The sequence below is a fragment of the Brienomyrus brachyistius genome, chromosome 4, assembly GCF_023856365.1.
Source record: "Brienomyrus brachyistius isolate T26 chromosome 4, BBRACH_0.4, whole genome shotgun sequence".
Lineage (NCBI taxonomy): Eukaryota > Metazoa > Chordata > Actinopteri > Osteoglossiformes > Mormyridae > Brienomyrus > Brienomyrus brachyistius.
Genome location: NC_064536.1, coordinates 14,752,082 through 14,779,986, shown reverse-complemented (window position 1 = coordinate 14,779,986; position 27,905 = coordinate 14,752,082). Strand labels below are relative to the sequence as shown.

The 27,905-nt window shown below is 44.8% G+C and overlaps 1 protein-coding gene and 1 long non-coding RNA gene across 3 annotated transcripts in view; one reads left to right on the top strand and one right to left on the bottom strand.

The window, feature by feature from the left end:
- The window catches only part of LOC125739964 (uncharacterized), a 262,341-nt gene that overhangs the window by 146,981 nt on the left and 87,455 nt on the right, over positions 1 to 27,905 (top strand). The window contains exons 18-19 of the mRNA XM_049010568.1: positions 23,626 to 23,686; positions 23,863 to 24,091. Coding sequence (XP_048866525.1) covers positions 23,626 to 23,686; positions 23,863 to 24,091 — 290 coding nt within the window. The remainder of the gene's footprint in view (positions 1 to 23,625; positions 23,687 to 23,862; positions 24,092 to 27,905) is intronic.
- LOC125739974 (uncharacterized) lies at positions 975 to 11,472 on the bottom strand. 2 transcript variants are annotated; one of them, XR_007397406.1, is made up of 2 exons: positions 11,402 to 11,472; positions 975 to 2,591 (listed from the first exon to the last, which is right to left on the bottom strand). It is a non-coding gene; the product is annotated as an uncharacterized LOC125739974 (long non-coding RNA). The 2 variants fall into 2 exon arrangements; XR_007397405.1 differs by lacking the exon at positions 11,402 to 11,472 and adding an exon at positions 8,488 to 9,582.

Here is a 27,905-nt window from a genome sequence, read left to right as displayed (position 1 = left end):
TGTAATGCTTTGTATTAACCCTGTTTCACGGAGGCCTCACACAGCATTGACTAGTTAAAGACAAGACCCATGTAACCCCTCCCCTACCCTATAAATAAAGAAGCCAAGGGACTGTCCGGTGTGACACTCAACAGAGGCGCAGATACTGTCTGTTGCACCTGAAGTGGGCACCCTTGCGCAAGTAAAACAGAAAGACGTGTGCTGTCTCGATTATTCCTGGGTCCTAGAAGTGGAAGTGTGTGAGTAGTAAGCTGCGGCGCTTCCTCACACAGGAGATTGTAGGAGTGAAAGATACAGCGCTTTCTCCAACATAACTAGATTGTAGGAGTGAAAGCTACGGCGCTTTCTCCTAACAGTCTCGTAAATGTGGAGTTGGGGTGGAAACGCCGGGCGCTTTCCCCAACAGTTAGTGCACAGCATGCAGATAGATATCATAGTAGTTCATCTACATCCATGACTGCAACCACTTAATCTCAACTGGGGTTGCAGGGGGGACCGGAGCCTATCGCAGGAACAAGAGGCACAGGCAGGAGCCAACCCACCGCAGGGCACACAGACACGGCCAATTTGTAACCCATCACCAGGAAATGAGTCTTATGGGTGAGATTTACAAATTTAGTAAATTTCACCCATAAGACTCATTTCCTGGTGATGGGTCACATTTTTTGAAACTGAAACCTTGTAAATTTCACCCATAAGACTCATTTCGTGGTGATGGATCCCATTTAGACTCGCCAATCAACCTATGCTGCACTCTTTCAGACCATAGGAGAAAACCAGAGGCCCTGGCAGAAACCCACACGAACACAGGGACAGCATGCGAACTCCACTCAGGAAGGACCAGGAGCAAACCCAGGCCCTACTTACTGTGAGGCAGCAGCACTAACCACTGTGCCACTGTGCCACCCTGCAACTGGTCTCAAAATGCATAATTAAAAAAATAAAATAATCAATTGGCAGAATGTTTCAGAACATATTTTGAGTAAAAAGTTCATTTGTTACTTTTATGATCTTCAGGAAAAAAGTCATAAAAAACACTGAACTGGACATTCCTCAATTTTCACTGGCCTATTAGCTGGAGAGTAAGACTATGTATTACATTACTCTGAAATTGTATATTACCTTTGCCGCATTCATTAGATTAAGTGTATTCCAGCTGGAGTCTCTCTTAAGGCATAGAGTACATTACCTCAGGAACAATCTCTTTCAGGTTTACTATTTCATAATAGTTACTCTTGACATTAAAAAAAAACCTTCACCAAGCAATAACAAAACTAACGATCCTGCTTGCGCTGGTTGAGAGGATGGAGGTTCAGAGGCTAGTCAAACTCTCCAGTTCTCATCAAATAATTTAATGTATGTAGGGATGTGACAAGTTAAGTATTTAACTAGAGTGACCACATTTTCAAAGCACCAAAACGGGACACTTGTGTAGCTCGTGTGTGTACATGTGTGATCTCATGCACACACATAGCGCCCTTCCTCAGTCAGTTAATGACCACTTTGTCTCATCATCCTCCTCATCATCATCATCATCATTATCAGAAAGGGATCAGGGGAATAATCCATCCATCCATCCATCCATTTCCTAAACCGCTTATCCTATTGGGTCGCGGGGGGTCCGGAGCCTATCCCGGAATCAATGGGCACGAGGCAGGGAACAACCCAGGATGGGGGGCCAGCCCATCACAGGGCACACTCACACACCATGCACTCACACATGCATACCTACGGGCAATTTAGTAACTCCAATCAGCCTCAGCATGTTTTTGGACTGTGGGGGGAAACCGGAGTACCCGGAGGAAACCCCACGATGACATGGAGAGAACATGCAAACTCCACACACATGTGACCCAGGCGGAGATTCGAACCCAGGTCCCAGAGGTGTGAGGCAACAGTGCTAACCACTGCACCACCATGCCGCCCCCAGGGGAATAATCACTTACACAAATAAACACATATTCTACATCAAATCACTGTACATTTTTTAAATTGAACTTCCTTTAAACATCTCAGTGCAATTAGTAGTGCATTAACATTCACCGTTGATGCTTTAAGAAACTTAAGAAAGAAATGTATGTGCATTGTATAAATACTGACTATGGACAAACTCAGGCTATTCAATAGTGTACAAATATTCACTGTTGCTTTCTCGACAAATTCAGTGCATTTTCTTTGTTTCCTAAGGTCAATATTAAATGTTAATTCACTATTATATGCATGGAGTTATATCATACTGTAAGGTTCACATGTTCATATGAAATTCACTGAAGAATGGATGCTCCTCAAAAGCATTTTCTTTGGTAGGATCTCCTTATACAAGTCCGTAAAAGTGTGGTCCAGGTTCTGACTTGTGGCGAGCAAGGTTCTATGGATTTGCTCATCCATCCAAGTACTGTTCATTATGGAGAAGATCCTCCCCACAGATGCACTGGTGCCTGGAAAGCTCACTGCAAACTGAATGAGAAAAGACATCTTTCTGTGGATGATGTGCTTCTGACTGATAGTGGTGAATATATCCACCCAGTGGTCCGCTGGAGTTCATGCACTCTGGCAACTTCTCCTCTACATCCTTCCTGATGCAAGTTGTCCTGTCAAAGAGCTCTGAGTTACTGATCTGGCACCGGACCTCTGAGGTCAGATACTTCATTGAAATTTTAACCCACTGTGCAGAAAAATATTTATTACATATTAGTTTATTACCATCAATTCTGTGACCGGAGGCAGAGTAATCAGGCGAGGATCCAGAAATGCGCGCAGCCAGAAAGTTTATTGTGATCGCAGAAAGCGATACAACAAAAGGGAAATCCGTAAAGGATGGTCGTGAGCCGTTAGCTGGGGTCGAAAGCCAGAAGGATGGTCGTAAGCCGTGAGTGGAGGTCGAAAGCCGGAAGGTCAGTCCTACACGGGCACACAGGACACGACCACACAGGGGAAGGGAAACAGGAGAAGCCGGGATCAGCAGGTAAGCAGGGTCAGGTACGGGGATGAGTCTGGGGAAAGGAAGAAGACAAGGTAAGGCAAGCACAATAGGAATACGGAACAGGGAAGGAACTGCGGGACCACGAGAGACAAGTAGTTGCTTGGCAAGGCTCATAGTAATGGCACAATACTTCGCAAGGAGCTGACTGTGCTCCTTGCTTATCTGGAGTCCTCATTAGGGAGATTATACAGAACACCTGGGGAACCCTGCCTGCTCGGGCGGAGCTGTTGACGAGTGGGCGGCGGGTTCCGCCTGAGAGGGCGTGACAGTACCCCCCCCCTGACGGCCGCCTCCTGGAGGCCGACGGCGCTTGCAGGGTCTGCCACGAGGCCGGGGAGCAGGCTTCGAGGGATAACGTGCATGGAAAGCTGCCCGTACGGCGGGATCCATCGGTGAGTTGCCTGGGATCCAGCAGCGCTCCTCCGTGGAGCAGTCAGTCCAGTCCACCAGGTACTGAAGTTTACCCTGGCGGCGACGAGAGTCCAGGATGGCCCGGACCTGGTTAGCAGAAGGGTCCTCCTGGGGGACGACAGGGGGCTCCGCAGAAGGAACCGGTGCAGGTTGCAATACACTGTGTTTTACAGGCTTCAAGAGGGAGACGTGAAACGTGGGACAGATCCTGTAGACCCGAGGTAGTTGTAGGCGGACAGCGACCGGCCCCACTTTGCGGAGGATACGAAATGGACCGATATACTTAGCTGTCAGTTTCCTACAGCCTGGAATGCGGAGATTCCGGGTAGACAACCAGACCAGCTGTCCCACCCGGTAGGCTGGTCCTGCCCGACGTCGACGATCTGCTTGGGTCTTTAACTGTGAAGCCTTATGTCGTAGAGCCCGTTGAACCCCTCGCCAGACCTCCCTGCTTCTCTGGAACCATTCCTCCACTTGTGGTACAGGTCCCTCAGGTGAGTTCCAGGGGAAAAGTAGTGGCTGGTAACCAAGAACGCACTGAAAGGGTGACAGGTTAGTTGTAGAATTCACCCGGGAGTTGATTGCGTATTCAGCCCACACTAAGTGGGCTGCCCATTCATTGGGTCCTCCACGACATAGGACTCGGAGAGCCTTTGTAACCTCCTGGTTAGTGCGTTCTGCGAGTCCGTTTGATTGTGGGTGATAAGCTGAGGAGAGACTAAGATTGATTCGTAGCTTACGGCACATTTCATGAAACACTCTAGAATTGAATTGTGGTCCTCGATCAGAAACAATGTCCATAGGAATGCCGTAGTACCGGAATAATGAATTTATGAGTCTGTCAGCGAGTTCACTCGCTGAGGGCAGTTTGGGCAAGGCGATAAGTCTGCACATCTTTGAAAATCTATCCACAATGGTTAGAATGGTGGTCTTACCCTCCGATCGAGGAAGATCTGTAATGAAGTCCATGGCAATGTGTGTCCAAGGTTGAGATGGTACTGGCAATGGTTGGAGTAGACCGGCTGGAGCTTGATGGGAAGCCTTTACCTGTGCACATTCGGCACAGGCGTCAACATAGTCCTGGGTATCCTTCCTCCAGCCCGGCCACCAATACCTCCTAGAAACCAGTAGCTGGGTAGACTCCACCCCGGGATGTCCGCTGCTGTGGTGGGAATGAATCCAGTTCAACAACGCTTTCCGATGGTGACGAGGTACATACCGGGCACCGGGTGGACACCCCGGGGGTGGAGGTCTTTGTTCGTTTGCTTGTCGTATGGTTTCCTCCAAGGTCCAAGTGATGGATGACACGAAGCACTTGGGATCCAGGATTGGAGCTGTCTCCTCCGTGCTGGTTGGGGACTCAAACTGACGAGACAGTGCATCAGCCTTCACATTTTTATTTCCCGGTAGATACTGTACGCGAAAGTCAAAGCGCGCAAACCACTGAGCCCAGCGAACCTGGCGCGCCGATAGCCGCTTGACCGACTGGAGATATTCCAAGTTTCGATGATCGGTGAACACTACAAATGGGTACCGGGCGCCCTCCAACCAGTGCCGCCACTCCTCTAAGGCCAGACGAATAGCGAGTAGTTCTCGTTCACCTACAGGGTAGTTGTGTTCAGCTGGAGATAGCTTACGTGAGAAGTAGGCGCAGGGATGTCTTCGTCCGGTTTGCGGATGACGTTGAATGAGGACGGCTCCCACGCCGACATTGGAGGCGTCCACCTCCACCTCGAAAGGTTGGTTGGGACAGGGTTGAGCTAGGACAGGAGCAGTGCAGAATGCCCTCTTTAGCTGGTTGAAGGCTCGGGTAGCCTCCTCTGTCCAGGACAGGCGGGACGGGGCTCCTCTAGTCAGGGATGTGAGAGGGGCTGCTACCTGACTGAAGTTACGTATGAACCTACGATAGAAGTTAGCGAACCCCAAGAACCGTTGTAGCTCTTTCAGCGTTTGGGGCTGTGGCCACTCCTGGATGGCGCTTACCTTGCCCTCCTCCATGGCGACCTTTCCTTGTTGCAGCACATACCCGAGGAACTGGATACGGGTACGGTGAAACTCGCATTTAGCTAACTTGGCGTAAAGACGATGTTCCCGTAACCGTTGGAGCACCTGTCGTACCTGTCGGACGTGGGTCTCTCTGTCTGGGGAGTAAATGAGAATGTCATCTATATACACTATAACACACTGATTCAGCAGATCCTGGAAAACATGATTCATAAACGACTGGAAGATTGACGGACTATTAGCTAGTCCGTACGGCATAACTAGGTACTCATACTGCCCCCTGCTGGTGATAAAGGAGGTCTTCCATTCCTCCCCCTCCTTAATACGAATGAGGTTATATGCACTCCTTAGGTCCAACTTAGTGAAAAGCCGGGCCTCTCGTAACTGCTCCAAGGCAGAGGGAATTAAGGGAAGGGGTTCCCTTCTCTTGACTGAAATAGCGTTAAGTGCCCTATAGTCAATGCACGGTCTCAGTCCTCCATCCTTCTTCTTCACGAAAAAGAATCCAGCGGTTACCGGTGAGGTAGAGGGCCGAATGATCCCCTGCATGAGACTCTCTCGAATGTAATCCTCCAGCGAGGTCTCCTCCTGGACTGATACGGGATACAGCCTCCCCTTGGGTGTGGTGGCACCCTCGAGCAGGTTAATCTCACAGTCCCACTCTCGATGGGGAGGCAGAGAAAAGGCTCGTTTTTTACTAAAAACGTCCTGAAAATCACAATACTCCGGGGGTAGATGGCTTCCTTCATCCGATTCCGGGCTCTCTACGCTGGAGGTACGACAGGGCAGGGACATACATGACGAGAGGCATTCTGGCGACCAGGAGGTTAGCTCACCCCTTCTCCAATCGAGCTGGGGATTGTGTCGTTGTAGCCAGGGCAGACCGAGGATCACCGGGTCTTTGGCATGCGGTAGGAGGTACATCTCAATCTGTTCCTCATGCAGAGCTCCTATTTGAAGTCGGAAAGGGTGAGTACAGTTACCGATGGTTCCGTCCTGGATTCTCTGTCCGGTGACTCCGAGGACTGTGAGGGGGCGTGCCAGCTTCTGGCAAGGTAAGCCTAACTGATGGGCCAGCTGCTGGTCAATAAAGTTACCTGCTGCCCCGCTATCCACAAGGGCAAGGAGTTCCTGGCTCCCTGTAGATGAGCTAATGCTCACTGGCAGAGTAAACTGTGGGAGGTTGGTCATGGCTCGAGGTGGTGTACTCACCGGAGGGTTATTCTCCTCTCGGCTGGGTCTGATGGGACATGTTGACAGCACATGCCCCGCCTCTCCACAGTAGAGGCATAATCCTCTCTGGGTCCTCCGTCTGCGCTCTGATGCCGTGAGGGGGGCTCTGCCCAACTGCATGGACTCTGGAGAGTCCGCTGAAGTTGCCGGTGGGGCGCGGTGACTCTCCGCCTGGGTTCTCCCTCTCCTTCTATCCCTGACGGTGTTATCCAGTCTCACGGCGAGACGAACATACTCCTCGAAGGATAGGGCCTCTCCTCGAGAGGCGAGTTCTTCCTGGAGATCCTGATTCAATCCCCGGCGGAAAATGGTCATCAGAGCGTCATCTGGCCAACGGAGTCCTGCGGCTATGGTGCGGAATTCCAGTGAGAACTCCACCGCTGACCGACCCCCCTGTCGGCAATCCAGGAGACGGTCTCCTGGTCTCCTTCCCATGGCAGGGTGGTTGAACACCTCCATGAAAGCCTGATGGAAGTCCTGGGGAGTCTCAATTAGAGGACTCTGGCGAGCCCACAGGGCGGTAGCCCACTCTAGTGCTCTTCCTGTGAGAAGTGAGATGGTAAACCGCACCTCCGCTCCTGGGGATTGGAACCTTTCTGGATGTTCCTCCACATAGATTCCGACCTGCATGAGGAAACCCTGACACGTGTCGGGGTCTCCATCGTATCGCTCAGGAGGAGCAATAGGAGTGGAGAGAGTAGCCCGAGGTGGAGAAGCTGGCAAGGGCACATGGGCTGCTTGGGAAGTTAGAAGCTGCTCGATGGCAGTCAGCCGACTCTCCATGGATCGGCTGTGCGCTGGATCCATGTCTTCTAGGCGAAGTATTCTGTGACCGGAGGCAGAGTAATCAGGCGAGGATCCAGAAATGCGCGCAGCCAGAAAGTTTATTGTGATCGCAGAAAGCGATACAACAAAAGGGAAATCCGTAAAGGATGGTCGTGAGCCGTTAGCTGGGGTCGAAAGCCAGAAGGATGGTCGTAAGCCGTGAGTGGAGGTCGAAAGCCGGAAGGTCAGTCCTACACGGGCACACAGGACACGACCACACAGGGGAAGGGAAACAGGAGAAGCCGGGATCAGCAGGTAAGCAGGGTCAGGTACGGGGATGAGTCTGGGGAAAGGAAGAAGACAAGGTAAGGCAAGCACAATAGGAATACGGAACAGGGAAGGAACTGCGGGACCACGAGAGACAAGTAGTTGCTTGGCAAGGCTCATAGTAATGGCACAATACTTCGCAAGGAGCTGACTGTGCTCCTTGCTTATCTGGAGTCCTCATTAGGGAGATTATACAGAACACCTGGGGAACCCTGCCTGCTCGGGCGGAGCTGTTGACGAGTGGGCGGCGGGTTCCGCCTGAGAGGGCGTGACAAATTCAGCTTTGACCACTTCAAGTCTATAATGCCAAACATTTCATTCAGCTGAAGCACATTTTGCAGGATTCTTTATTCTGTCACCCAACATATGCATCTTTTATGTCTTTCTGTTACATCTAAGAAAAATAACTATGTAGTTAATGGTTTACTTTCCATTGTTGATAAGGCAAATACTGCATAAGAACAGATTCTCCTTGTGTATTCATAATTAAACCAAAAGACACTGTGTTAAAAACAGTGTTCATTACCTCCTGCCATTGGACCACACTCTCAGGCAGTGTGCAAGAATTGACCCCTAACTCACCGGTCATAAAAGCTACACATCTCATCTACTCTATGGACCTACTGCTTTTGTGGGTCATCTAAGGTGGTCAGGAGGCTTTTCTCCTGATATAAAAGAATTTAAATTAGTGTTATTACTTTATGCATATTATTTCTAAAATGTAAATAATAATGGTGTGGTAGAAACCATTAGGACAAACAGACCTTCAGTCCAGTGAAGCATGTGGTCCTCTCAATCAGCTTCTCCTGCAGGCTGTTCAAGGGGAATACTAAGTAAACTATGGTGGACTTCTGTTTCTCAAGCACCTCGATGCACTCACTGAACATTGTCAGTCGATTGTGCAAAAACCATTGGTAATAAGACACTAAGATATGGAAAGCTTGTCACAGAATGTCCTAATTATCCCACATGTTTCGCAGTACGGTGAGCTAAGGTGCCCTCGAGTGGCCCATTTTAGCTCCCTATCACCAGGAATCAGAGTGCCAAATGCAATACTCAGCTGGTTCCACTCACAGCCCTGATCCATATTTTGTGCTTGGAAGTGCACAGGTGGTCATCAATGTCTTACTTTCTTCCGTGAGCAACAGAATAAATGCTTTTGCAATGTGTGCATCAAGCTTTAGTCAATCATTTGATTAATTTGTCAGATTCAAAGCATGGATTAATATTGTCATGCCCGGCTCGTCCGATCCTCGTGTGTGCCACGCCCCCTGATTATCCTCGTGTGTGCCACGCCCCCTGATTATCCTCGTGTGTGCCACGCCCCCTGATTATCCTCGTGTGTGCCACGCCCCCTGATTATCCTCGTGTGTGCCACGCCCCCTGATTATCCATGTGTGCTTCCCCGATCTTGCCCAGCTGTGTCTGATTATTTTCGACCAGTCTTGTCTATTTCATTCTTTGTCTTGCCTTGGTTTTCGTCCGTTTTTCGTCCGTCATTGATCATCAGACTGATTTCCCAGCTAAAACGGCTCTATGTTCCCAAAACGTCAAGAACTGAAGGGTCAGTTAGTAGCACATCAGTCAATTTTTACCAGACCCAACACCAAGAGTAAGGCTGCAATAATAGCATCTTGCTAAACACATTTCAAGGATGGTGAAGTTGTTAAAGAAGCATCTGGTGGGGCTGCAGGTGCACTCAGCTGGCAGACATTAGCACATAGTAAATCATGATGTTAACAGTACGAACAGTAAATAAGCGCCTCTTCATTTTACTTCACTGTCGCTGTCCAAACTCCGTCTTTACCAAGCTGACCTTCTGCAGGGGGAAACTGAAGTGAGCTGGAACCACACAGTTACTAGTGTGGAAAGAAAATTGGACATCGGTAGGTCTGGGTTGGGAGGCATATTGGGTCTGTAATGTCTTAGGCCTTAGGCAAGAAGAGATTGTTTAGAATACTGTGTGTCCTCGTCTCATGGTATCCTGCACGTGGTCAGTCTCACAGGCCCTGAAGGCCTTGGAGAGACGGGCAGAGGAGAAGGTGGGGAGATGCCACCTGCAGAAAGGGATTCGAAGCTGCCCCTACTGGTGCACAGAGAGATGTAGTTATAAAGTGGTCACAATAGGTCATACGTAATATGTTATGCAGTAGTACAAATGTATAAGTAGTTATCACATTAATCATATGTTAGCCAGTGAATGAAGGTCTATATCCATAAGTAGAAGTCTAGCGGCCGAGACATGTTTTGGGAAAAATGGGTGGATGTACCTGCTACCTAGGAGAACCAATAGAGAAGTAGAATTGTGCTTGTTATACGTTTCAGCTTGATTTGTTAGTGTTTTGTGACTAATCAAGACTTAGACGTCCTGTAGAAAAGCACCATTAGAGTATCTACTAGGAAGAATGTGATTGTGGATGTTGGGGAAAGCGCCCGGCGTTTCCACCCCAACTCCACCTTTTATTGAGACAACACATTTTATAGTTTTTACTTGCAAGGGTACCCACACTCTCTGCAATGCAAACTACAGCAGAATGTGTTACAAAGGGTGGTTCCCATTGGCTCCTTTATTTATAGTCAGTGGGAGGCGCAAGAGTCATGCAGAATAGGGAGGTGAGAACAAGAAACGTTTTTTACCTAAGTGTACAGCTGTTGAGCGCATACTCAGGGTACGTGCAGCTAAATACTATTATTAATATAATCTAGAGTATGACGTTAGAAGAAGACAAAATAATGTATATACATATTTACACTCATAGCTAATCATACAGGAATGATAACAAAATGATTAATAACAGTTTCTTCAACCTAACAGTGGATGTCTGTAATTGCCATTCTGACTAGGAGAAAAGCTATTGTGAATATCTAAAATGTAATTACGGACAGGAGTGTGACTTGGTTAAATGTTAAAACGGCTTCTCATAGACTGCAGCTGTTGTGGAGTTTTACAGGATGACCCTCCTCAAAATGAATATATATATTTTTTTGACAGAACATTAGTTTCACCATTTATGTTGCTGTTCTCAGACACTTTTTAATGTGTGTGTGTGTGTGTGTGTGTGTGTGTGTGTGTATGTGTGTAAAACATAGTCCAGTGTAATATTTTAAGCAGTAGTAATGAATTGTGTCTTATTATTACATGTATAATTTGTAGGGTTTGTTTGAGAAAATAAAAGGTGTCTTGGTCCTTCTGCAAAACTTCGGCTCTCCGTAGCGTTACGTAATTTTTTGTTGTTGTGCGATTGAGTTTTTCTGTCGTGTGAACCTACATACGCATATCATTTTTGCCTTTATGACAAATGTAACCTGAAAGAAATGCATTATATCAATAACGTGGAACTGCTATTAAATCAACGAATATTGAAACCTCAATCAAGGTACCATGAAATTTTGTATAACAATTTATGTAGGCTGCACACCATACAATCAAATCAATTTAACTAACTGCAATGAGTGTTCTTTAGTTTTCTCAATTACACTTGTTAACATTGATTTCTTTTTTTTCATTATAAAAAAACATTTTTAGGTTAATTTATACACAACTTTCTGCCATAACTCAGTCCAAAATTCGCTGCATAATAGGAATAATCGCATCTCGAGTAGGCATAATGCACGTCTGTCATAAGACACTGTTCGGGGAACGCACTTTGGTAAAGGAACGACTTCGCTAAGACATACCTTTAGGGTCTTCGTAACACCGAGAGACAATGTTTTTGGGAAACGCATCAAACATTTCTTTTTAGAAGATTTTAATCAGGGCAAAATGACCACATTCTTGCAAATTTAATTATTTTTACGTGTTTGGTAATAATTACTAATAAATACAAACTTCTTTACAAACACACACTACATATTAAAAGATTAATAAATATGTTTTAATACTATAAGTAAAACAAAGCATATTTATCTTAAAAATTATGTTGACAGAAATCTGTTATATCGTGAATGTAGGTTATTATGATGCAAAAACTAGATGACAGATTTGAAACTGAAACAAACATTCTCTAGAATCCCTGGATTAGTTAAATTTCATGGAATTTTTATTTATTATTACTTTTGTCAGATTAATGTTATTTCTATGACCATTGTGAGTTTTTCTTTCATTGACCGAAGGGTACCAATAATTTTGTCCACGTGTGTGTGCAGTTGTTGTGTAGTTGTCATTACTGTGAGGAGCACGGGCCAGGGAAGCAGGCGAGGAATACGAGGAGTCAGGAATAAGGGGTTTGATGGACTTTCGGAGAGGCAGACAGGACAGCAAACGTCAAAAACACTACAATGACCGGACTGGGGAAATAAACGGAAACGCGGACTAAATACATTAGACTAATGACAATGATCAGAAACTGCTGGTAAACACGGGGAATCCACAAGGGGTAGATGAGGGGGCGCGGCACACGGAAGGAGCGGACGATCGAGGCAGGACAATAGTACTAAGAGAGCAATGAAAAGAGAGAATGGAAGAGAGGGGAGGGAAAAAAGGAAGAGAACGACAGAGAGAAAAACAAGAAACATTACACTAATTAAAGATATCTTCTGATGAAACAAACAAAAAATTGTAAAATTATGTGCTTTTGATTTAAATATGTTCAAGATTTAAGTGTTACTGTAGTGCCGCGTTTTATATGTACAAATATAATGAATAAAGTGCCTTATGAGAGAATTATAGTTGGCGGGGGGGGGGGGGGGCAGCTGGTCCCATTAGTTTTATTTATTTATATTTATTTACTTGTTATTAAGTGACATGGATAATATCCCAAAAAGATAATCCGAGTCCATTTCTGCTTAGACCGCTCCCGCGATTGGTATGAAGGTATGTAACTATTTCCTGCTGTGTGTAAATAAAAATGAAAGTATTTTAAAGCTGGAGTCTCCATTTTGTCAAGAAACACGGATAAGATTCTGGAATAATATAAAGACATTTTGTATTGCAAGGTAAGACTATATTTAACAGATACAATTATTTTAAAAAAATAAGCACGTATAACACACTTACATACAGTGTCTGCGCCGGTGATTTAAGGTTGCAGGTACTATGGAGAAGCTAGATTATTACCTGGTACAGGTGTGATCGGCAGCTTCTCGGCCTGCCGAGAAGCTGCCGATCACACACAACCCATATTTTGCCTACTTAGCTACGTGCCTGACTATAAAATGCATACCTATCAATTATGTAGCATAATTATATAAATAAATTCTAACTTGTAGCTCACACGGCCCCCGGTGTATTTCGGACAAAAAAATGTACAATTCAGGTCGGCCTACAGTATAAAAACCCAAAAGCCAGAAACACTTATTTTGTGTTTTTTCCCCCAACGAGACAGTTAAAACAAGATAGTTTTGTTCAGCAGAGGTCTTTGTCTGATTTAAAACAATATATATTGTAAGGCAGATTTTGATGATGTGTGGGCGTATGTGTGAGAGTACAAGATCAAAACATAAAATCCAGTAGAAATGGCGGGTCTCATACCTTTATTTTTATACCTGTATATACTGTAAATTAACAGAAGCAGCATGAAAAATACACTCAGACTGGACCTGAAATGAAATAATGGCTTTGATGTTAAAGTATAAAATGTTAACTTTACTTTTTCAATGCAATCAACAAAATTCGATGGGTGAGTGATTTTTAATTTGGTGATTGGAAAGGATCAGTCAGGACCTCAAAAGGGAGGCACTTTCAATTCAGTCATTCGGGCTAAATGGCAGGACACCCCCCGCCCCCATCCCATAGTTGAATCTCTCGGTTGTATGAAACTCTTGTAGCTCTTCCTTGCTGTCAGTTTTGATGTCATGGTGAATGTTCATTACAGGAAGCCCAGGGCATCGGCTGCCTGAGAAACTTGCCGAACTTGTCGGTGCAGATTATTGGAATGATGTTACATCACTTATTATTGTGTGGAACATGAAAGGTCGACCTACAGGCCAGATTTACTGCTGAATTATAAACATGTCATGGGTTGGTGACTCTCCTAATTGGTGATTGGAAGTCCTTCATCTTCCACTATGGAAAATTGCTGATCACCCAATCCAATCATCTCCATTATTTTAGTAGTTGTTTCTTTAGCTCTGGTGCTGCTAACTTTGAACACTGATAAAGCTTTAATATCAGCCAGCAGTAATGGTAATTTAACCAGTACATTGGCAGATTAAATCACGGGCCCCAGGGCACAAACCTTTCAAGGCCCCCCCCCCCCCCCCCCCCACCATATACATTATGCCACTTCTTCCCCCTGGACTGTCCAAAGTACCAGAGGATTTTATCTGAAAATGACTGCTGACTGCCTTCACAAACAGGGAACAGAGCTTCGGAGTCTCATGGTAATTAACTGGGCCCTGAGACCCCAAAACCCACAGTTTCCATTAACCAGTGTGCTAAGATGCAAACAACAAGCACTGCAAAGTTACTGGAAGATTTCGTCCAAAAACGGGTGCTGATGGTCGCCATGGGGATCAGCGCTCGAGGCCCCCCTAGGTAACTGAAGGGCCCCAAAACCACAGCTGGCCAAAACTGTGCAGGATCTAAAGGTACATTTCCACTTGCATACAGGAACCACGCCATACCCAACCCGTTCCACATAGAGATAATAATTACTGTGCGGTTCCAGCTCCCTTTCATTTTCCACTGCACAAGGGTCGGCTCAGTAAAGGTGTTGCCAGGTTTGTAGAGCAAAGTGACACTTATTTACTGTTCACACAGTGTACATCATGAATTACTTTGTGCTAATTTCCCCTCCTCTGTCTGTGGGCGCTTTCACACCAAAGTTCTGCAACATGGTTCCTGGTAACCAGTTCCCAGGTTGTCTCTGCCAGGGATTTTTGTAGCTCATGGCCACTTTCATGTGCTGCTTTCACACTGCAGAACAGGAACTGGGACCTTCATGCTGAATAAGCATGGGAGGCGCAAATAAAGTTGCAGGCTAAACTTAATAAATTCATACAAAACTACAGCACCACCCAAAAACAATGGAGAATGAACACCTTGCAAGTTGTTAGTTATTGGGAGATTGATCACAATCAAAATACATAAAGTCTTTTATTTTACTGAATCTGGCCAGAAGGTTGATCTCTCATTTTCCACAGAACAAAAAATGTCACCGGAGTTATTTGACAAAAGTAAATTTGTTATTGATCCACTTTTACAATGTAGAAATATGGAGAGACAAGCAAAAAGGGTTTTCATTGATGCATTAAATGCAACTGAGTTACAAAAATAATTCCATCTGCTGAGTTTTTGCTCCAGTGCTTGTATCTCTTTTTCCAGCATTTCTGCATAATTTCCAAGTCAGTTCCAGTGCTTGTGGTCAAACAATCATCAAGTTATTTCTATAAGCTCCACCCCAGTGTTCTAGTGAGAAGTACCTACTGTTACTTTCTGGTTCTGGAAAAAAGTTCTGGTTCCTAAAAAAAAAATGTTCCTGCAGTATGAAATCACCCTGTGAGAATTGCTGTTATGTTAGCATCAAATGCTATCAGGATTTGCATTGGCTTGCTTAAATTTCCATTAAGAATATATTTCATTCTGTTGTTCTATATTACTTTTATAAGTAAGAGGTTGGAAGTTTTTAAGCTCCGAGTTTTCAGGAATGTATGTATACTTCGCCATGTGCGATATTACAAATAATGAAATATATAGAGAATATACTCTTTATTCCTTCAGATAATCCATGTATGTTAATGTAGATCACTGGAACTTTCTTGTCTCTGTGCATATCCACCAATCAGATAGTGGTAACACAACAGATTTGGTCAGTCTTTTGACTGTGTTAGTAAGCAGGGCCATGGCAGCAGGGGTATAGTGGGGTGATGGTGGCGCAGGAGGTAGTGCTGTGGTTCGGCGACTGGAGAGTTGCAGGTTTGAGTTCCAGTTCCTCCTTGAGCAACACACTGAATTCCAAATTGTTCCTGGTGACCAACTGTTGCCTGGTGACCTGTGTTTACCAGCTGTTGCATGCCTTGCATGGCAGCCTCTGCCAGCGGTGTATGAATGTCTTTGTGGATAGATAGATAGATGGGTGGATGTGGGGCATGAATCGTAAAGTGCTTTGAGTGCTTGTATTAGTAGAAAAGTGCTATATAAATACAATCTGTTTACCATATAGGTTGGATACAGCTCACATACTGCATCTAAAAATGGCCACGAACTGCCTACACCGGCAATAACTTTGAAGTTGCACAGAAGTGTGGGGAAAGTAGTAGAGCAAAAATTGCACGATGGACTTACATTTTAGTGCAAACCCCAGTTTTGTGTTCACGGTTTGGTGCAATTTTGGTACAGCAGGGAAAACAGATTTTTTTTTAAATTATTAAAACTGCAAACACTAACAGAGGAACAGTTGCAATCCAAAGGCAATGTGTCTGTGCATTTGTCTGAATAACAAAATCTAAGACCACAATAGTTTATTAGTATGGTGTAGGGCTTCCTTTTGCGGCCAGTACAGCATCAGTTTGTCTTGGGAATGACAGATACAAGTCCTGCACAGTGACCAGTGGGATTGTGAGCCATTCCTCTTGCAGATCAGTGGCCAAGTCACCGTAATGCTGGTGGATGAAGACGTTTCCTGACTCGCTCCTCCAAAATACCCCAAAGCGGATCAATAATATTCGGATTTGGTAACTGTACAGCCCTTGAGAGACGTTCACCTTCATGTTCCTGTTCATCAAACCACTCTGCCACCAGTATTCTGACACATGGCACGAACTTCAGGGTACAATGATTGAACCATTGGGTGAACATGGTCCTCCAGAATGGTTTACTTGTCCTTGGCAGTGACACACACATCTAGAACAAGTCGTGGGCTTCAGGAATGCCATGATGTTGCAGTCCAGACCATCACTGGTCCACCTCCGTGCTGCACTCTGGGTACGCAGCAGTCCGTGTGGTAACCCTCTTTGGGGCTTTTCCACACCGGAACTGTAGGAAAGACAGTGAAGATGGACTCAACAGGGAACAATACATGGCACCATTAAAACTGACGTTTGGCATTGGCATGAGTGACCAAAGGTTTGGCTGTAGCAGCCTGACCATGAATATTGACCCTGTGGAGCTCTCCTGTGGGGGCCCAGGGCGAAGCAGCCGATTCGGGGCCCCAGCTGAGACCAACATAAACCAAGTATTACAAACCATAGTGCTGTTCTGCTTGGTCATTGTGATGTAGATGTAACTATAATGAAGAATAATAACTAACCAGCCACTGACAATCTACAGTGTGACCTTTCTAGACCAGCTAGTGCAAAGCAGTAATGTGGCCATGCAGGTTACATTAGCCTAAGCTATGTGATCATATGTCCAAGATAGGATTTACATTAAGTGACTTTCCAGTGTATATTTAACAAAATTCATAGATCGGCACAAACCTCTGTTTTGGGCTCACGGTCTGGTGCAATTTCAGTGCAGCAATTTCATTTTCACAGGAGCCCCAGCATCAGTCATCTGGTCTGGATCGGCACAGAAATGGAGGGAGCTGCTACTGAAATGACCCCCCCTGTGGAGTGTAAAACAAAGACAACTGGGAGGTGAGACAGAAGCTGTGTCTGCTTTTCAAACCAACATGAAAAAAATCAGAGAGCAATCAGTTGTACCTTAATAAATTAATACATTGTTGTCGTTCCGACATCTAGGTTTGCATTTCCAGGCTGAAATGACAATATTTTCCAAAAATCCATATTCTCAAAAATGTGACATTGAGTATTTTTTTAAAATGTAATCAGTTATAAAATAGCACTGATTGTAGGAGTATCACCCGAATAAGACAGGAACACTGTCAGGGTCGTGTTGTGAAGAACATTGTGATTTATGGTAAAACGACTGTTACAGCCCACTAGCATGCATGTCTCTTTGGGTCTATAGTCAGGCCATAATACCTAAGCAGAAAGGGCTCCTAGCCAGGGCTGGCTCAGTGTGGAACATGTTACTACGTGTAGATTAATAAAAAGACCTCGACATCTTCATTCTCCTCCTTTTTCTTCCCCAATCAGCCAGATCTTTTATACTAGAGGGAGCAAACAGATCATTATTTGTGACCATTTCTGATAGGATGGATGAAGTGGAGCATAAACTAACCAATAAACATATAAACAAATCAATAAACAGGAATAAAAAGCAATGACAGCCAAGTCTAGCAACTGAGATTGTAACAGTGATATTAAACCTTCAATACTGGAATCTTAACTTTGAGTGAGACAGTTTATTTCACATTAAAACTAACTGTAAACAAGCCTGTTTGCATCAAAAGCTTTATGGGATATGAAAGTACATGAAGACAGAACAGAAGGCTAAACAACTAAAGATTTAACCTGACCCTGTCCACATTATATGGATTATATTTACAGGTCCATAAATATTGGGACATCGACACAATTCTAATATTTTTGGCTCTATACACCACCTCAATGGATTTGAAATGGAATGAATAAGATGTGCTTTAACTGCAGACTTTCAGCTTTAATTTGAGGGTATTTACATACAAATCAGGTGAACGGTGTAGGAATTACAGCAGTATGTATATCTGCCACCCACTTTTTAAGGGACCAAAAGTAATGGGACAAATTAACAATCATAAATCAAACTTTCACTTTTTACTACTTGGTTGCAAATCCTTTGCAGTCAATTACAGCCTGAAGTCCGGAATGCACAGGCATCATCAAACGCTGGGTTACATCCCTAGTGATGCTCTGCCAGGCCTCTACTGCAACTGTCCTTAGTTCCTGCTTCTTCTTGGGGCTTTTCCCCTTCAGTTTTGTCTTTAGCAAGTGAAATGCACGTTCAATCGGATTCAGGTCAGGTGATTGACTTGGCCATTGCATAACATTCTACTTCTTTGCCTTAAAAAACTCTTTGGTTGCTTTCGCAGTATGCTTCAGGTCATTGTCCATCTGCACTATGAAGCACCGTCCAATGAGTTCTGAAGCATTTGGCTGAATATGAGCAGATAATATTGCCCGAAACACTTTAGAATTCATCCTGCTGCTTTTGTCAGCAGGTACATCAATGAATACAAGGGAACCAGTTCCAGTGGCAGCCACACATGTCCACGCCATGACACTACCACCACCATACTTCACTGATGATGTGGTATGTTTTGGATCATGAGCAGTTCCTTTCCTTCTCCATACTCTTCTCTTCCCATCACTCTGGTACAAGTTGATCTTTGTTTCATCTGCCCATAGGATGTTGTTCCAGAACTGTAAAGGCTTTTTTAGATGTTGTTTGGCAAACTCTAATCTGGCCTTCCTGTTTTTGAGGCTCACCAATGGTTTACATCTTTAGTTGAACCCTCTGTATTCACTCTGGTGAAGTCTTCTCTTGATTGTTGACCTTGACACACATACACCTACTTCCTGGAGAGTGTTCTTGATCTGGCCAACTGTTCTGAAGGGGTTTTTCTTCACCAGGGAAAGATTTCTTCGGTCATCCACCACAGTTGTTTTCCGTGGCTTTGCAACTGTTTTCGTGCTGCTGAGCTCACTGGTGCGATCTTTCTTTTTAAGAATGTTCCAAACAGTTGATTTGGCCACACCTAATGTATTTGCTATCTCTCTGATGGGTTTGTTTTGATTTTTCAGCCTAATGACGGCTTGCTTCACTGATAGTGACAGCTCTTTGCATCTCATATTGAGAGTTGACAGCAACGGATTCCAAATGCAAATAGCACACTTGAAATGAACTCTAGACCTTTTATCTGCTCCTTGTAAATTAGATAATGAGGGAATGACACACACTTGGCCATGGAACAGCTGAGCAGCCAATTGTCCCATTACTTTTGGTCCCGTAAAAAGTGGGTGGCAGATACACAAACTGCTGTAATTCCTACACCGTTCACCTGATTTGTATGTAAGTACCCTCAAATTAAAGCTGAAAGTCTGCAGTTAAAGCACATCTTGTTCATTTCATTTCAAATCCATTGAGGTGATGTATAGAGCCAAAAAGATAAGAATTGTGTCGATGTCCCAATATTTATGGACCTGACTGTATATAATGGGGATTTTCCTATGACTGTCCACAGTGTCCTGATGGAGAGAGCAGACTCACCTGTACCCAGCTGTGTTTCCATGAAGAGTGACTGGTCAATGGAGGCACCAATCATCTTCAGAGAGGGATCTTTTCCTACAGATCAAAGGTAAATGTGCATTTAAACTAACACTGTTTATAACACTAAGATTCTCAGTCAAAAGGCGTACAGGCACACACATGCTATGAGGAAGAAGTTTATAATCAATGTATAATTATTTTACTTTTTCAAATCCCATTGTCTTTGAGAATTTCAACAGAAATTCTGACTGTATTCTATATAAATTACACCTGAGGTAAAGGGATGCAGATTACTGTAAAAACGGACTTTCTGCAAGCTGGAATGGGAAGTTAATTAATTGAAAAGTATGTTGTAAATATCAATCCTCAGCATAAAGCTGGAGAAAAGCAGGCTCACTTGCGCACTGCGGTATATCGATTAAGGAGGACTGGACAATAGATTGTCCTCTTCTGGGATGGACGTTTCTGCTTTGATAAAACATAAATGCATCCTTATGGACTCATTAGATTTGCTCAGATTGAGGCTTCAGTTTCAACACGTTTAATGGACCAGGCTTCTCCTTCTTCTTCTCCATCTGCTTCCATCTGCTCCCATTCGGCGTCACCACAGTGGATCATCTGTCTCCTTCTCCCTCAGTCCTCTGCATCTTCATCTCTCTCTCCAACCACCCACATGTCCTCCCTCCCCACATCCACATACTTTCTCGTTGCTCTTCCTCTTCTCCCCTTGTCTGGCCTCCCTCCTCTGCACAGGCCCAAACCATCTTAATCTCACCTCTCTTACTTTGTCTCCTGTCAGGGTCGTGTTGTGAAGAACATTGTGATTAATGGTGAAATGATTGTTACAGCAGGGGGCGGCATGGTGGTGCAGTGGTTAGCACTGTTGCCTCACACGTCTGGGATCCGGGTTCGAGTCTCCGCCTGGGTCACATGTGTGTGGAGTTTGCATGTTCTCCCCGTGTCGTCGTGGGGTTTCCTCCGGGTACTCCGGTTTCCCCCCACAGTCCAAAAACATGCTGAGGCTAATTGGACTTGCTAAATTGCCCGTAGGTGTGCATGTGTGAGTGATTGGTGTGTGAGTGTTCCCTGCGATGGGCTGGCCCCCCATCCTGGGTTGTTCCCTGCCTCGTGCCCAATGCTTCCGCGATAGGCTCCGGGCCCCCCGCAACCCAGTAGGATAAGCAGTTTGGAAAATGGATCGATGGATGGATGACTGCTGACTGTCTTCACAAACAGGGAACAGAGCTTCAGAGTCTCATGGTAATTAACTGGGCCCTGAGACCCCAAAACCCACAGTTTCCATTAACCAGTGTGCTACAATGCGAACAACAAGCACTGCATAGTTACTGGAGGATTCCATCCAAAAACGGGTGCTGATGGTCGCCATCGGGATCAGCGCTCGAGGCCCCCCTAGGTAACTGAAGGGCCCCAAAACAGTTGGCCAAATGCAGGATCTAAAGGTGCATTTTCACTTGCATACAGGAACCACGCCGTACCCGACCCGTTCCACATACTGTATCAATAATAATTACTCTGTGATTCCAGCTCCCTTTAATTTTCCACTGCACTGCTCTGTATTCAGGGCCAGCAGCCCTGGCTGCAAACTGCATGCAGTGCTGGACGCTACTCCTGGGTGCCCACTGTAGGTTCCCCACAGCCTGAATAAAGGCGGCCCCACCTTTATCAATACCCCTCCCCTATAGTCTGACTGACCTGTACTGATCTGTACTGGCCAGCTGATAAACACGTAGCATCCGGATCCAAAATATAAAGTTCAGGATTGAGACTCCAGAATTCAGAATTCTTATCACTGATCGGACTCTTCCCTGGGAGTATAGACCAGCAGATCGATTTCTGAAATTTATCCAGCAGCTAACAGGACGACACTTTGCAGTTTGCTGAGAAGAGCCCTTAAGCCTGGCCTCACTGCACCCTGGGATTGGCCAGCATGTCCCTGGCAAAGTATCCAGTTGGATTTTACTGGACCAGTCAAAGGGGCCAAGCTACTGGTGGCTGTGGAGACACATTCAATGTGGCCAGAGGTGGCTGTTATGTCAACTGTCACCTCTGAACAGATATGAGGGAGATGTTTTGCTGTTTAATATTAATATAAAAGCAAAATTTAAAAAATCAAGTAAAACCAACTTGATATATATGAGAAGGTGTCACTTGCCAGTTGTTGAAACTTCAAATGCAGTGGGTATAAAACAGTGAAATTACAATCACATTAATGGATAAGTTGCTGAGTCAGAAGATATATTTTCTATATTTTACATCTGTTATAGCTGCCCACGAAACCAAGGCTAGTGTGTACCTCATTCTCAAAATGCGTATAAAAATCTGAGAGATACTAATACTCAGCTTCTTATAACAGATCTGTCAGGCCCCCAGGGGCGGGGCGGCACAGGAGCAGTCGAATATCACAATCAGACCAGGCTACTTAACCTCATAACAAGCTCTCGAAGTTGCGAAGTATTGTTGCCATTCCCAATGATTTGCTAAGCATTTCTCTGTCTCGTGTCTTGCCCTCCTGCCCTGCCTGTCTTTCCGTGTCCTGCTGTCATACCTGCCCTGCTTCCCCGGTCGTCTCTGTCTGCCTGCCCTGCTTCCCCAGTCGTCTCTGCCTGCCTGCCCTGCCTGCTTTCCCTGCCCTGTCGTCCTGATCTGCCTCCACCCTGTTTCCTGCCCTGTCGTCTCCATGTCTCGTCTGTCTTCGTAGGACTGATTCACCGGCTTTCGACCCGACTATCCGCCTGCCTTGTCCCTTGGGCTTTTGGTGCAACCAGCTTTAAAATAAATAGATCAGCCTCCTGCATTTTGGGGTCTGCCTCGTCTCTGTGAATTCAGCGTTACAAGATCATTATGAATGCACAGGCTACTTAATCATTCTTTCTTTTATTTATTTATTTATTTTTAATAAACAGGGGATGGGAAATAAAATGTGCTGAATTAAAAGGTAGTTGCTGCAGAGCGGATTACCTTCTTTGGGGGCCCTGGGCTGACGTGGGTAGGGGCTCCTGTATGGGCAATTCCAGCTCTTTGGAGCCGAAAGAGAAACGAGAGGGAATTTAACACGATGGAACATCAAAAACATCCATCCATCCATCCATTTTCCAAACCGCTTATCCTATTGGGTCGCAGGGGGTCCGGAGCCTATCCCGGAAGCAATGGGCACGAGGCAGGGAACAACCCAGGATGGGGGGCCAGCCCATCGCAGGGCACACTCACACACCATTCACTCTCACATGCACACCTACGGGCAATTTAGTAACTCCAATTAGCCTCAGCATGTCTTTGGACTGTGGGGGGAAACCGGAGGAATCCCCACGACGACATGGGGAGAACCTGCAAACTCCTCAAACATGTGACCCAGGCGGAGACTCCAACCCGGGTCCCAGAGGTGTGAGGCAACAGTGCTAACCACTGCACCACCATGCCGCCCCTATTTAAATACAAATGTAGCTTATTATTCCCCCCAGCAGCAGCAGTGGTGGTCAGTGTCACTGCAGGACCTTTGTCTTTCCATAAAATGCCTATTTTAGCAGCGGCACAGAGGGCAGCGCTGTGGCTTCACCCCCCCAGTGTTGGAGGCTGAGCCCCCTGTCTGTCTGCAGCTGCTCGCTCTCCCTCTATCACATGGGTTTCCTCCTGCCGTCCAAAAACACGTGTTTAGGCTACTTTCTAAATTCCCTATGACATATGACAGCCTCTGTGTGTCTTTGCCCAGTGAAAGACCAGAATCCCCCCCCCCCCCCCACCACCAGTGTGAACCTGTATCCTAGGACTTCTGCTCTCTGTTCCACCCCCAAACCAGGATAAGTGGTGGATGGATGGATGGATTAATGGATGGATATTTGTGTTTTATTCGCAGGGGCCGAGTGAAAAGGTTTAATTCACATCCACATAAAGGAGACTTATCGTCCATCTTCAAGGTGCATTTATTACTGAAGTATATTTTCTAAAATTTTATCTAAATTGACATACATCTTCTACAGATAAGTAGTTGATTCTGTCAAAGGGATGATACTTGCAACTAATTCACAAATGAAATAATAAAATGATATGATGTCAGGAGTGATAATAATTAAACTGTAACTGTTCATTTCAGTTATTGGAGAAAAAAGCTCAAATATTTCTGAAGGATGAGCTGATGAAATTCCAAAGGTACCTGGATCAGAATGACCCAGAATTCTCTGAGCCTCAGCTGGAGGAGGACAATGACCTGGACAGTGATGGTCAGATGCAGAAGACCTGTGGTAGAGAGGGAGCTCTGAAGATCACACTGTACATCCTGAGGACCATGGAGCAAAATGATCTCGCTGACATGCTGGAGAAGAGTAAGAGCTGTACCTCATTCAGTGTGTGTTTGATTTGCCAGAGAATAGTTTATGAAAAAATGTGTATTAAACTTCAATTTATCATTTGATGTAATTATATTTAATTTCCCATATTTGGGTTTAAAAAAGAGGGGTGGTGTGGTGATGTAGTGGTTTGCGCGGCTGCCTCACTGTGAGAAGGTCCTGGGTTGGTCAAGTGGGATTTCACTGGGGGCTCAGGTTTCCTCCCACAGTCCACAACCATGCAGGATAAGTTGATTGGTGTGTCTAAATTGGCCCTCTAGTTGTGTGCATATGAGTGTATGTGCCCTGTGGTGTGTTGGCGACTACCCAGGGTTGGTTCCTGCCTGTTTCCAGGATGGGCTCCAGTCCTTCTCATGACCCCAATTGGGATTAAGCAGCTTCAGAAAATACATAGATGGAGTTTAAAAAAACATTTTTCTCTCATTTCATTTCAGGGTATCTTCTGTTGCAATGTCAACGTAGAATCAAATGTAACCTGAAGCAAAAATTTGAGTGTGTATTTCAAGGGAAAGCTAAGGAAGGACAGCCAACACTTCTCAAAGAGATTTACACAGAACTCTACATAACTGAAGGGGGAGCTGGAGGAGTCAATGACGAACATGAAGTGAGACAGATTGAAGCAGCATCCAAGAAAAGAGGAACAGAAGATACTACAGTCAAGTGCAATGATATATTTAAACCCTTATGTGGGCGTGAGACACCTATCAGAACTGTACTCACTAAAGGGGTGGCAGGTATCGGGAAAACAGTCTCTGTGCAGAAAGTTATTCTTGACTGGGCAGAAGGAGAAGCAAACCAGGACATTCACTTCATATTTGCTCTTCCTTTCCGGGACCTGAATTTGATTAAGGATGAATACAGTCTGATTGATCTGCTTCACCACTTTCTCCCAGAACTGAAATCATTTAAATTTACTGAGCTGTTTAGGTACAAAGTTTTGCTGATCTTTGATGGTCTGGATGAGTGTCGCCTTCCTCTAGATTTTCAGAACAATGAGAGTTGGTTTGATGTAACAAAAAAAACGTCACTGGACGTGCTGTTGACTAACCTCATTAAAGGGAATCTGCTCCCATCAGCTCTCCTCTGGATAACCTCCCGGCCTGCAGCAGCCAATCAGATACCTCCTGAGTGTGTCCACCAGGTGACCGAGATACGAGGTTTCAATGATGCCCAGAAGGAAGAATATTTCAATAAGAGATTTAGTGATCAGAGCCTGGCCAGCAGGATTATCACACATGTGAAATCATCAAGGAGCCTCTTCATCATGTGCCACATACCTGTGTTCTGCTGGATTTCAGCCACTGTTCTTGAGAGTCTTTTTAGTGAGTCTGACAGTGGAGAAATTCCAAGGACTCTGACTGAAATGTACACACACTTCCTGATCTTTCAGACAAGTTTAAAAAATGACAAGTATATGGAAAAACATAAAATCAAGTTTAATAAATGGACTAAATCTGGGAAGAAATTCCTTCTAAAACTTGGTAAACTGGCTTTTCATAACCTTGAGAAAGGGAATCTTATATTTTACGAGAAAGATCTGGAACAGAGTAAGCTTGATGTCAGAGAAACTTCAGTTTACTCTGGAGTGTGCACAGAAGTCTTTAAAGAGGAGTATGGGTTGTACCAGGAGAAGGTGTACTGCTTTGTGCATCTGAGCATCCAGGAGTATCTCGCTGCTTTATACATGTTTCTGTCAAACTCATCAGCTAATCAGCTGAAGACTGCAGTGGATGAGGCATTAAGGAGCAAGAATGGACACTTGGACTTCTACCTCCGCTTCCTCCTTGGCCTCTCAACAGATTCCAGTAAGAGTCTGTTAAAAAGGCTACTGGGCCAGACAAGAACCAGTTCACATAACTGTAAGAAAACAGCTCAATATATCAAGGAGAAAATACAAGAGAATTTATCTGCAGAAAGGACCATCAACCTGTTCCACTGTCTGAATGAAATGGGTGACAATTCTCTAATAGAGGAGGTACAAAGATACCTGAGTTCAGGAAGCCTTTCAGCAGCAGACCTCTCACCTGCACAGTGGTCAGCTCTGGCCTTTGTGTTACTGATGTCAGATAAGGAGCTGGATGTGTTTGATCTGAAGAAATACATCAGATCAGATGAAGGTCTTCAGAGGCTGCTGCCTGTGATCAAGAAATCGAGGACAGCTCTGTAAGTGATCTTACATGCGTCTGTTGCTGAAGATGTACAGATGTTATTCATGATTCTGCTTTTATCAAAACAATTAGAGTGTATTTATAACAACCACCTAGGAATTCTTTCTAATTTTATATACTGTAGGATATATATATATCTTTTAACATCCTTGGTGTGGTGTGTGGTCCAGTGGGTTTGGACTCTGTGCCTGTGGCCAGAAGGTCAATGGTTTAAATACCTGGCCAGCAGAGTGATGCTGATTTTGGGCCCTTGAATAAGTCCCTTACCCCCGAGCTGCAGGGGGCTGGATGCTGGCCAACCCTGCACTCTGACCTGTATGTGTGTGTCAGAGAGAGCAAGATCAGAGAGGCGACAGCACTATTTTACCAGGGGGGTGAATAAAGCATCACTATTTCATCCCCATCGGACAGGATTGATAATTGTCTGATTAGTATTTTGGAAATTCAACAGATTCTCAGGTACAGAAACACAGAAAATAAGGATTTCAGTCATGGTGTCAGCAATTCAAAAGTCATATAAAGAAATAATAATAAAAAAAACGTAAGCTTTTCTTGACATTCAGATCTCACATAAACTCGCACACACACACAAACACACACACACATATCCCTGGCAGGAACTGAACCCAAAACCCTAGAACCCCTGGGTCGGCTGTAGTGCTGATCACTGAGCCCCAGCGCTGCTCAGAGCTTTATAAAAATACTTATGCATATATTACAGAGTCTCAGGGTAACTCACCTTGTAAGGTCATTAAAATGCAGGTTCCTCTCAGCTGGGGAGTCTCAAGAAAAAACAATTTGTGTTGCTGACTAGGACAGGGAAACAACAAAATATCTGATATATTTAAATTTCCCAGGTAATGAATGAATTTTAGAGCATGTTCACTCTCATGCCATTATTCAAACTGGCTCTGTAAGACAATACAGAACAGGATTTCGGAATGTATGACTTATGAAAATGTACCGCAAATAGAGAAAATACACTGTAAACTCACAGGAGAAGCTGTATTGTACCAACATCTATTCATCTGAGTAAGTATATACTTCATCATTTATTGTATTTTAAAAGTAAAAATGTTTATTTTGATATTTTATTTGGTATACCTGTGTGTGGTGTATGTATTTATGTCTTAAGATGTTTCCTTTTCCAGCCTGAACAGCTGTAGACTCACAGAGAAATGCTGTGAAATGTTGGCTTCAGCTCTCAGATCAAACTCCTCTCAGCTGAGTGAGCTGGACCTGAGTGACAATGACTTGCAGGATTCAGGGGTGAAGTTGCTCTCTGCTGGTCTGGGGGATTCACACTGTAAACTGGAGATACTGAGGTCAGTTTAACTCTTTATTCTACACTGAAATTATTGAAATATTTATTGGAGTTGTCACATTTACTTAAATGTAATACTCATACTGGTGAAGTGATCTTATATATTGGAACTATTTTGTCTGTCCCTCTGCAGGCTGTCAGGCTGTAGAGTCACAGAAGAAGGCTGTTCTTCCCTGGCTTCAGCTCTGAGGTCAAACCCCTCACACCTGATAGAGCTGGACCTGAGCTACAATCACCCAGAAGACTCAGGAGTGAAGCTGCTCTCTGCTCTACTGGAGGATCCCAAATGTAAACTAGA